A 12,280-nucleotide genomic window follows, 5' to 3' on the forward strand; every position below is an offset into this window, starting at 1 on the left:
CACACTCACTCTCTGTCTCCAGTCCTAGCTACAAAGTCCTTGGACAGCTTCCTGACACTGATGTGTATATTGATATAGATGCATATGAGGAGGTAGGACCTTTTTGTAACATTTTTAAATGGTTGCAGGTATTTGATGTGATTGGCTAGATGTTGTTTTCATCCAGGACAGAAAGTGATGGTGGGAGTGGGAGATGCAGTGGACAAAGTGAAAAGCCTGAACTTCAGTTTACTTTCCAGATTTAGTTGTGTAGTTCATAATACTGTAATATTAATTACTCAGCTTACTGATATTTGTTTTTTCTTTTTTATGGGAATAAATACATATTCTTGGAATTAAAGTATATATTTATAAAATACTAAATTGTTTGAGAGGATGGTTTGTATGTGCATGATTTTCTTCTGATGAATTTAAACCAAAGGTAAAACATTAATTTCTAACAATGTAAGAGATAGTTGGCAGGACTGTGGAATTCTCCCACTTCATTTTTATCACTTTTTTTTTTAATTTTTATTGTGCTATAAGTGAGAGTTTACAAATCAAGTCAGTCTCTCATACAAAAATTTGTATACATCTTGCTGTATACTCCTTGTTGCTCTCCCCCTAATGAGACAACACACTCCTTCTCTCCACCCTGTATTTCCATGTCCATTCAGTCAGCTTCTGTCCCCCTCGGCCTTCTCATCTCCCCTCCACACAGGAGCTGCCCACATAGTCTCATGTGTCTACTTGATCCAAGAAGTTCACTCTTCACCAGTATCATTTTCTATCCCATAGTCAAGTCCAATCCCTGTATGAAGAGTTGGCTTTGGGAACGGTTCCTGTCTTGGGCTAACAGAAGGTCTGGGGACCATGACCTCTGGGGCCCTTCCAGTCTCAGTCAGACCATTAAGTCTGGTCTTTTTACGAGAATTTGAGGTCTGCATCCCATTGCTCTCCTGCTCCATTAGGGATTCTGTTATGATCCCTGTCAAGACAGTGATCAGTGGTAGCTGGGTACCATCTACTTCTTCTGGTCTCACGCTGATGTAGTCTCTGGCTTATGTGGCCCTTTTTGTCTCTTGGGCTCATCTTTACCATATGTCTTTGCTGTTCTTCATTCTCCTTTGCTCCAGGTGAGTTGAGACTAATTGATGCATCTTAGATGGCCACTTGCTAGCATTTAAGACCCCAGACACATCTCACCAAAGTGGGATGCAGAACATTCTCTTAATACATTTTGTTAAGCCAGTTGACCTAGATGTCGCCTGAAACCATGGTCCCCAAATCACCGTCCCTGCTACTCAGGCCTTTGAAGTGTTCAGGTTATTCAGGAAACTTCTTTGGTTTCGGTTTCGCCCAGTTGTGTTGACCTCTCCTGTATTGTGTGTTGTCTTTCTCTTCACCTAAAATAGTTCTTGTCTACTATCCAGTGAGTGAATACTCCTCTCCCTCCTCCCTCCCTCCCAACTCTTGTAACCATCAAAGAATATTTTCTTCTCTGTTTAAACTATTTCTTGAGTTCTTATAATAGTGGTCTCCTACAATATTTGTCCTTTTGCAACTAATTTCACTCAGCATAATGCCTTCCAGATTCCTCCATGTTATGATATGTTTCACAGATTCATCATTGTTCTTTATTGATGCATAGTATTCCATTGCGTAAATATACCATAATTTATTTATGCATTCATCCATCGATGGGCACCTTGATTGCTTCCATTCCCACTTCAGTTTTAATGGTTAAAATTATAGCTTAAAATGTCCTTGGTTTTCTTTTGTGGAATTTCAAAGACCTTTACAAAATCTTTTTAAATTAGTTTTGTCTGTTTTGTTGTATGCTTGAGAAGAAATTATCAGGCTTGCTATAATGTATTAGGAAATGAGGCTGATGTTAGGATTGCTATTTTTTCCCTCATCCCAAAGAATTATTTGCTGGATTACTTGTTTTCAAACTGCACCCTAGAGTTCCATGAGGCTTCTTGATTAAACATTCACTATTCTGCTTGTGTCTTCCTGCCTTTCCTGGTTCAAACCAATGCAAACCTCTGTTCATTTACCTGCTTCTCACAGCCTGGGTGGCAGCCTCCCCTCTCCTATCCATCTTCTTTTCTCTCTTTTACTATTTTCCAGTTCTTTCTTATTTGTGGTTTATGGTAATTATGAGACAAAAACTTTAGAAGAAATTGGAAGATGTGCACTTTTAATGGCTTCTTTCTCAGTACTTATTTCTGCAGAGTGTGATTAGGTAGGGTAGTGTGACATTATTTTAACTCTGCACTTCTGGCGCAGTGGTCAAGAGCTCAGAGGCTGCTAACCAAAATGTCGGCAGTTCAAATCCACCAGCCACTCTTTGGAAACCCAAGGGGCACTTCTACGCTCTCCTATAGGGTCACTATGAGTCAGAATCGACTCCACGGCAATGGGTTTTTTGGTTTGTTTTTTAATTAATTTTCAAATTGGGAGAGGGAGACAATCGCAGTTTTGATTCTGAAATGTTCCCATGTGTTAAATTCACTAATATTTTACCCCTCAGGTGAAAGAAATTCCTGGAATTAAAATATTCCAAATAAATGCTCCAATTTACTATGCAAATAGCGACTTGTATAGCAATGCATTAAAAAGAAAGGTGAGTCTCAAAAAATTAAGGTGGTTATTTCTGAGGAGGGGAGCTGAGGGGTTGACAGGTGGGGATGTGAGGGCAGTGTAAGTGTCTCGGTGTGTTCTTTTATACTGTTTGATTCTCTTTTATCACATGTATATACTCTATTATTTTGAAACATTTTAAAGGAAATGAAGTAAGAGAAAATAATTTTAGGTTTCTTACTTGAAATCATGTGTTTTCGTTTGGCTATGTTTAGAACTTGGCCCCACACTGCCCCATATGTAAGAAAACCCCCCAGCTCGACCCACAGAATCTTTTATGTACAAAAATCTGGAAGATATAGGTTTGAAGAATACTACTCTAAAAATTCTCTTTAATACTTTAGCTTCTGGTTGTCTTGAATCAAGAGTGAAAATAAGAAAGGCTGCCAACATTCTTTTAATAGGGAGGCAAAGGTAGAGCAAGGGTTCTGGTGGTAACTTGGCGTAGAAAGCAGTTAAGCATGAAGATTAGAAATTGAAATGCATCTTGAGGGTCCTTGAGAGCCATGAAGTGATTCCATGTATATTGCTGTTCTATAAAGACGGGAGTGAACCCAGCACTCATAATGAGTGTGAGAAGAAAGGCCATGAGGAAGTATGCGAAGGAAGTTGGGAATGCAAATATGGCCAATGCCACTGTTGTCAAAGTGGTAAGTAGTCTTTTAGTTGCTATTTTCTCTTCTGTTTTGATCTGCAGTGCAGCCACCTTTATTCATGACTGAGGTTTTACAGCATGAAATTCTTAAAATAGGAACTCTTAGAAACCATCCTTTATATATTAAAAGCACACAGGAGTCAGTTATAAGAATGCTCTGATTATAAGTAGTGATACCAGCCCAAGAGAACGTTGTTTTAAAAAATAAAAACCACATAGTACCTTAGCAAATTTTATAATTAGTACTTTGTTGTAGATTTATCTAGCTGATAATAAAAAAAAAACATTAAAAGCTGCTTTTTGCTGTTTAGGCTTATGGTAGCTTATAGCCTGTCCTACTGATGTTAATAGAACTATTTTAGAAGTTAGGGAAAAATGGATATGACCGCTAAGATGAGTTGATTTCGTTAGACAAAAGGAGGAGGAGAAGAAAAGAAACTGAGCTAAAATTGAATGTCGCATACACATCCTTTTTTGTTGCTTTACAAGGCTGGAATATGACAACTATTTTAGAAGCCATCTGGTATAGCTAATAGCTTAACAATATAAGAGCAGATTCTGACTTTCCATTATAAATCTTTCCAAGAACTAAAAATGCACGTTGCTCATAGAACTCTGGTTGGATTTAATTCTTGACATAGGGTGCAGAAGTTGATGGAGAAGATGGCACCAAACCTGAAGAAGAGAATAATGAAATGAAATATCCCCCAATAGTCATCAAAAGCACGTTTCCTGAAGAACTGCAAAGATTTATGCCTCCAGGGGATAATGTCCACACTGTCATTCTGGATTTTACACAGGTCAATTTTATTGATTCTGTTGGAGTAAAAACTCTGGCAGGGGTAAGCATCATCTTGAACAAGTCCTTTAGTATCTCTGTGGCCAGTTCAGCCATCAGTAAAACTAGGTAGTTGAGCTAGGTTCCTTTTTCAGCCTTCAATTCTTTTCATCGTTGTTGTTTTCAACATTTGATAACAGAAAATTTCAAAACTATACAAAAGTAAAGAGTGTAGCATTAAGAATCCCCATGTAACTACGACTCAGCTTCAACAATTATCAACTTATGGTCAATCTTGTTTCATGCATCTATACCCCACACTCACTTCCCCCTTCTCTCATTATTTTCAAGCACATCCCAGTCATTCCATCATCCTTAAATATTTCAGTTTATATCTCCAGAACAAGAGGATTCTTTTTTTTAACGATTACCATAATACCTTTATTAGATATAAATAAAATGTACAGTAATTCCCTGATATCTCTAATAAGCATTGTATAAAAATCAAAAGAAACACAAAATTATTTTTAGATGATTAGCTCAAGAATACATAATTATGAAAGAGAAGTAGCCCAAGGGAATTCACTAGAGTTTCCTATATCTCTGAAATACATATTGATAGAAAGAGATTTTCATCTGGTACAAAGTCAAGAGAAATTAAACTTTATTTCAACATTATTACAGATTGTAAAAGAATATGGAGATGTCGGTATTTATGTGTATTTGGCAGGATGCAGTGGTAAGTACACTTCTAGATTGGGGAGAAGTTTTAACATATTGATTTTGTTTCTTTTTTTAATAACTACATTTGGAAATATTTTCCTTTATTTTAGCTTTCAATAAAAAAAAAAAAATTATTAAAAATCACCCCACGCCAGTTTTGAAATTAGCCACTTTACTCATTCATGTCACTGTGTTACTTGTGGCGGCCTCCTGAACTGGAATTGGTGGAAAGGAGCTAATAAACCATTGTTCTGGGCTAGTATTTTTTTTTTAGTAATTATTTAATGACTGCCATCAACATATTATAGTTACATAAAATCATCCAGGTTGCCTGTTTTTCTATCCAATGGTTTTAGAATACCTGGCTTGCTATTTTTGTTCTATACTAAATTTTGGTTAAAACAGTGCTTGAAAGTTAAATGTACAGAAGGATATCACTTTTCACCTGTCAGATTCACAAAAATAAAAAATGCCTGACAACATGCTTGGTTGGCATACCTTGGGGGATAGACTCAGACGCTGCTGGTGGGAGTGCAAACTGGTGCAGCCCATATGGAGGGCAGTCTGTCAGTATCTTTCACCAAAATTACAGACACACTTATCAGTTAACTCAGTAAATCCAGAAATGTTCTGCCCACATTCAAAATGGCACAGGTACGTGGTTTATCATTATAGCATTGGCTGTTAAAACAAATAACTGGCAACAACTCAAGTGCCGAATACAGAGGGACCAGTTAAGTCAACTAGGGTACATGTAGACAATAGAATACCATGCAGTTGTAAAAAACATTAAGTAGAAAAACAATGAAATTGTATGTTTAGTATGCTATCTTTTAGGTAAGAAAAGGGGGAGGAATATATATTTATGTTTGTTTCTCTTTGCATAGAGTACTACTGGAAGAATATACAAGAAACTAATAAAAGTAGCTTCCTGGGACTGGGGCTATGGTGTGATGGGGACAGGGAGTGGAGTGAGACTTTTTATTACATCATTTTGATATTTAAACTATATCAGTGTGTTACTTTTTTTAATATTCAAGACTGATACTGGCCTAATTTTCTTTTCTTCTTTCACAGCACAAGTCGTCAATGACCTCAGTCGAAATAGATTTTTTGAAAATCCTGCTTTAAAAGATCTGCTGTTCCATAGCATTCACGATGCGGTCTTAGGCAGCCAAGCTCGAGAGGCCCTAGCTGAACAAGAAGCCTCAGCTCTTCCTCCCCAGGAGGACTCAGAGCCGAATGCCACTCCCGAGGCATAGAGGAGGGACTCAGCCTGGGACCCAGTTAAGAGCCTCTTGCAAAATCACTAATTTATATATTTTAAATACTAGACATTAGGATCTTTTCTAAGGCTAAATTCTAGTAGTTACGGCTTGATTTGGAGGGTGAATGACGCATGGCAAGATGTATCTTACTTGTGTGTGTGTGTGTGGTTTTTTAATTGAATATTTCAAAGATAATTCACAATGGTCTCTTGCCTGTATCTACTACAGAGTGACATTTCAATTACTTTTTAGTATTTTCTTTGCAAACCAAGCACATAAAATTTTTTTCATTTAAGTGCTTTACCTACAAATAGGTTATGTTGTCACCAGATGAATAATGGTTCATTGTTTTTGTCCTGGAAACCCTGGTGCATAGTGGTTAAGTGCTACAGCTGCTAATCAAAGGGTTGGCAGTTCAGATCCGCCAGGTGCTCCTTGGAAACTCTATGAGGCAGTTCTGTGTCCTATAGGGTCACTATGAGTCAGAATCAACTCAGCGGCACTGGGTTTGGTTTTTTGGTTTTGGCTTTTGTCCTTGTTGATCTACAAAAAAACAAAACTTATTGCTGTCGAGTCAATTCCAACTCATAGCAACCCTGTAGGACAGACTAGAACTGCCCTATAGGGTTTCCAAGGAACAGCTGGTGGATTCATACTGCCAACCTTTTGGTTGGCAGCCAAGGTCTTAACCACTGTGTCACCAGAGCTCCACGTTGATCTACAGACCTTCTGTAATCAGGATTACCTAACAGAGGGGGGAAACCCACAATTTTCTGGGAGTTCTTGTTTTAAAAATAACCTTTTATTATTTTAGAGGCAATACAAGTAAGGCATGGAAAATTAGAAAAAGTAGACAAACGAAAGTAAAGATTATATTCCCACCAGTCAGAAATGACCACTGTTAACACCTTAATGAATATCCTTTCAGGTCGTTTTCTATGTATTTCTATGTATTTTTTAATCAAAATAAGATCATACTTTGCATAGTGTTTCGTGACCTATTTTTTCAGTCAGCAGTCTTCACTTTCCCATTCCAAAACATTTTTACCTCATCTAATTTTTTTTTTTTTATTACTGTCTTGGAAACCCTGGTGGCATAGTGGTTAAGTGCTATGGCTGCTAACCAAAAGTTCAGTGGTTCGAATCTGCCAGGTGCTCCTTGGAAACTCCATGGGGCAGTTCTACTCTGGTCTGTACGGTCGCTATGAGTCGGAATCGACTCGATGGCAGTGGGTTTTTTTTTTTTTTATTATTACTCTCTTAGTTATCTAGTGCTACCATAACAGAAATAGCACAAGTGGATGGCTTTAACAAAGAGAAATTTATTTTCTCACAGTCCAGTAGGTTACAAGTCCAAATTCAGGGAGCTATCTCCAGCGGAAGGCTTTCTCTCTCTGTCAGCTCTGGAGGAAGGTCCGTGTCTTCAATCTTCCCCTGGCCAAGCAGCTTCTCAGGCACAGGGACCCCATGTCCAAAGGACGCGCTCTGCTCCTGGTGCTCCTTTCTTGCTTGCTTCCCTTTCCTTTTCTCTCTTGAGAGATAAAAGGTAGTGCAGGCCACACCCCAGGGAAACTCCCTTTACCCTGGATCAGGGAAGTGACCTGAGTAGGAGCGGTGTTACAATCCCACACTAATCCTCTCAACATAAAATTACAATCACAGAACGGAGGACAACCACACAATACTGGGAATCATGGCCTAACCAAGTTGATACACACATTTTTGAGGGGACATAATTCAATCCATAACAAATACCAAGACCATGCTTAAATTTCCCCAATTTTCCCCAGACTTGTAGTTGGTTTGTCCAAAATGGTATTCATTCTGTGACCATAGTCTTCAACTAGTTACATCCCTTAAAGTAGCTTAACCCCCGCCCCCCAAAAAAAAACCCATTGCCGCAGAGTTGATTCTGACTCATAGCGACCCTATAGGACAGGGTAGAACTGCCACATAGGGTTTCTAAGGAACAGCTGGTAGATTCAAACTGCCGACCTTTTGGTTAGCAGCCGAACTCTTAACCACTACACCACCAGAGCTCCTAAAGTTGCTTAAATCTATTTTAATCTAACACAGTCTCTTTATTCAGACGTTGACTTGTTAAAAAGACTGGGGCAATTACCCTGCAGAACCTTATCTTGGGAATTTGTCTAGTTGTTTTCTCATGGTGTTTAGCTTGTTACTTTATTCCCTGAGCTACCTGCAATCTTGAAGTTACGTCTAAAGTCTGTGGATTTTAGTTAAACATTTTTGGCTAGAATATATCATAGGTGATGATGTAGGCTTCATATTGTATCACATAAGAAAACACAGACTACAGTTGACCTACCATTAATGATGCTAAGATAGACCACTGGATCAGCATGATGACAGCCTGGTTCTCCATTGTACTGTTACCTTTTCCCCTTTGTGACTAGTGAGTTATCTGTATGCTGCTCCTTTGGTATAAAATGAATGCCCGGTCCCCCATTAGCTATTCTAAAGGGGTCTTAATATCAACTGATAATGCTTGCCTAAATCAGTAATTTTGTTAAGGTTCTGGCCCCCCATCCCCCATTCTCTCATTTCTTTTGCATTTATTAGTTGGTGTGTCTATGTAAACTAACCTTTTCCTCCTCAACTTGAGCTACTTGAAATACAGTTCTTACTGGAAAGGCAAGGTGAATATTTTATTATTTACATTTAATTATCAACTTTCAAAGTAAGGAGTTGGTTTAATAGTTGCCTGAAATGCTGGCGTATTAGTTTTTTTTTTAAGATTTTTCCTTTTTGGGTATAATTATAAATTTTTGTTTTAATGTGTTCGATCCATTGTACTTACTCTTTTTGATGGTCAAATGGTCACAACTGTGGCCAGGAGCCCCTACAAGTTTTGTTGTTGCTAATAATGAATTAGCTGTTTAAGGCCATGTTTTTACTAAAGCTAACCCCCAGATATAATTTAATATCTTCTTAGAAGTCCATAACAGTTAAGAGTTAATTATTCATCTAACTCAGTTTTAAGCCCTATGATTGAATAAAATGCTTATGTTCAAAATGGAGGTGGGGGAAAGACTTTTAAGCCAATTTGTCATCAGAGTTCTTATACTTCTAATTGTGTCTATTTTTTTTTTTTTTATCAGCTCACTGGAAGCCCTGGTGGTGTAGTGGTTAAGTGCTATGGCTGCTAACCAAAAGGTCAGCATTTCAAATCTGCCAGGTGCTCCTTGGAGACTCTATGGGGCAGTTCTATTCTGTTCTATAGGGTTGCTCAGCGTCAGAACCAACTCGATGGCAATGGGATTTTTTCACCAGCTCACTAGAAACCCTGGTGGTGTAGTAGTTAAGAACTACATCTACTAACCAACAAGTTGGCAGTTCAAATCCACCAGGAGCTCCTTGGAAACTCTATGGGGCAGTTCTACTCTGACCTATAGGTTCACTATGAGTTGGAATGGACTTGATGGCGATGGGTTTGGTTTATTTTTGGTTACCAGCTCACTATAAATCAAAGCACAGGCAGTAACCAACCCATGTAAAGCTTCCTCTAAGATTTTCTTCTGATAGCGAGTTTGTCTTTTTTATATATTTTCCTATTGACTCCCTGTTTTAGTTTTCATGAAGACACTGCCAGGAGAAGAGTTCAGATCCCAGGATAGAATTATGTTAGCACGGGCATACTTGAAGCCAAACCCCATGATATATATATTTTTTAAACTCCTATCATGTTTCTCAGTGACTTTACTAATTTAATTCAAGGTAGACCTCTCTTTTCTCATCAGTACTTTATCTGCATCTGGAGTGAGTTAGATTTGCATTGTTATCTCCGTTGCAGTCATCACACAAAAGATCAGATATATCTACTAGAGACTGCCCTCTGAGAGATAAGCTGATAACCTCAGCTTATCCTAGGAGCTTTTGTAGAAGGGGCAGCATCGTTTCAATCAGCCATTTCAGTAGAACTGAGGGATCTTAAACCATGGTATGAAATACTTCATCGCATATTCTTTAGCACCAATCGTAAATGCCTTCCACGCAGTGCTCAAGTCCTAGCTGTTGACAGATTGAAAGTGATGTACAGAAAAAGTATTTGTGTCTTTAACTTACAAATTTGTATTTAACTTTTCTGTCCTTTAATTTTAACCTGTTTTGAACGGAATCCTACCATGTACATAAAAAGTACTTAGCCCTTACAGAAGGTGGGAAAATATATTTTTGTTTTATATGAGAACATGAGTGCATTTCAAAAAGTAGTATTTTGTCTATATGTAAATATGTTAGAATGGTTTAAAGTTATTTCATATGGTGGAAAATGTTGACCTTTTTTTCTTACCTTTTTCTCTACTTCTCAAGGAATTGATGTATAAGCCCACTGTGTAAGTCTGCCTCTTATTTCTGGGCCTTAAAAGCTGCAAGTGTATGCCTTTTCCTGTTTTTCAGCCCTGATTCAGATTTGGATTCATTATTTCCCTTTTAAAATGGGCATAATCCACATTGATAAATATAGGGACTAGCCATATTTTGTGGCAATATGGGAAAACCCTGTTTTCAGGAAGGCCCCACAAAGAGAAGTCCCTTGTTTATCTCAAATCCTGCAGACTGACAGTAGCTGATGTCTGCCTCCACGGAAAAATGAGCTATATTTGAAAATAATTCTGAACCAGGAGCTAGGAAACTCCCAATTTAAGTCATAGACATTAGCTCAGTCATAGACATTAACTGTATAATCATATGGCAGACAGTAGTGGGTTCCAACTACGAATCTCAACTGCACAGTGAAGACCATGGATCCTCTTCAAGCCCTGGGAGTAGCTCATTTTGTGGTTTTCGGGTAACATCTAAGACACCTACTTACTTCATCTGATCTTATATCCTTACCTGTGCAATAAAGAAAAGGAGGCACTTAACCTCCGAGTGTGTTTTTTGAGAAAATGAGTCAGCCCTCTTGTGTGAATGGAGTGGGTAGTAAACCTAGAGAATCTGCCCTGGAGTAGGTGGGTATGTTTTTATGTGAAGGGGCAGAGTAGGGGTGGGGTGATGCCTTTGTGTAGAGAAAGGCTTTTATCTATTACGTCCCTTTAAAGAGAGTAAACCAATTTAAATTCTAAAATCAAACAAGACTTCCTTGGTGTGAGCCTGTATACCTTAGTGAGTGCAAAAATGCCCCTTAGTTCTTTTGTTTAGTGCAACTTTCAGGAATATTTTTAGGATTCATTATGTTTAGATTCTTAATAATACGGTCTGAAAACTTTATCTAGTTCTCCAAATGTATAGCCAACCAAAACACATGCAATAGTGTGAAACCTTTGAAATCCCAACAATGAAATGGATGAAAGCTAACACTGTACCAGTACCCTGCCTGTTGACTGACTTGGATTTAATTAAGTTTGAAGATCTCAAAAATCTATCTTGCCTCCCAAAAAGGCTCACCAGTCTTTTCAATGTTTTTTTTTAGCATATAGCATTTCACTTTATGAACTAGATGAATCTGAGAAGCTTCATGGAAACTGAATTTTTATAAATCCAGTCACATTTTTTAAATGTTATAAAAAAAAATAGGCTTTTCAAAGGGACCCTGCAGTTTATTTTTCTAATGTCATGAACCCCATATATGTCTACACACATACTCATAAACACATGTACATGCACACACACATCTATTTTAGATGGAAGGAGTTGCCAGTGATTTTATGTTTGATGTTCTTAAATAGAATACAGATAGTTGGGCAGAAACATCCAAATGTTTCCAATTCATTATATATTTGATGTATGGCCAGAGATTTTCATCGTGTAACTAACTGAAATGTCAGGATTATTCAGAGCCTGTATCATCTTAGGCCTGAGCTAGCTCAACATACCCAACTGAGTTGTCTCAAATTGGTGTATATGATATATGTGGCTCTATGGAAAAGTAGAAAGACTTCAAGGAGCATGTTCTAAATGCTCACATTTATTTAACCAGAACAACACGAAAACATATACACCTTCAGTAATCTGAGTATATTTTAGTGTAAGCTTAATATGGAAATGGTTCATTCTATTTCATACCTCAAGAAAGAATGCGGCAGAGTTAGAAAAACAAATTTTTCTGATAATTTTACATAAAATATCAAGAATATGTTAGATTTTATGAATGAAGGGCTTTAAAATTCTTGTTTGAAAACTTTTGTAAGTTTAAATATTTTAATGCAACACAGCATTTTCTTTGTTGTCAGCTTTTTCTTTTGTGAATTAAAAATTTATCCAGCTCTT

At 37.6% G+C, this 12,280-nt stretch overlaps 1 protein-coding gene across 4 annotated transcripts in view; it reads left to right on the top strand.

Annotated features, from left to right (window-relative positions):
• The window catches only part of SLC26A5 (solute carrier family 26 member 5), a 44,706-nt gene extending 38,532 nt beyond the window's left edge, over window positions 1–6,174 (top strand). For 2 of the 4 annotated variants that reach the window (XM_064289886.1, XM_064289888.1), the window contains 6 exons: window positions 23–92; window positions 2,516–2,608; window positions 3,168–3,290; window positions 3,922–4,122; window positions 4,743–4,797; window positions 5,859–6,174. In XM_064289886.1, the coding sequence (XP_064145956.1) occupies window positions 23–92; window positions 2,516–2,608; window positions 3,168–3,290; window positions 3,922–4,122; window positions 4,743–4,797; window positions 5,859–6,043 (727 nt within the window). In that variant the 3' untranslated portion in view covers window positions 6,044–6,174. The remainder of the gene's footprint in view (window positions 1–22; window positions 93–2,515; window positions 2,609–3,167; window positions 3,291–3,921; window positions 4,123–4,742; window positions 4,798–5,858) is intronic. The other 2 variants (XM_064289887.1, XM_064289889.1) reach the window with 1 other exon arrangement.
• Window positions 6,175–12,280: the final 6,106 nt, after the last annotated feature.

The sequence above is a fragment of the Loxodonta africana genome, chromosome 8 (genome assembly GCF_030014295.1).
Source record: "Loxodonta africana isolate mLoxAfr1 chromosome 8, mLoxAfr1.hap2, whole genome shotgun sequence".
NCBI classification, from domain to species: domain Eukaryota; kingdom Metazoa; phylum Chordata; class Mammalia; order Proboscidea; family Elephantidae; genus Loxodonta; species Loxodonta africana.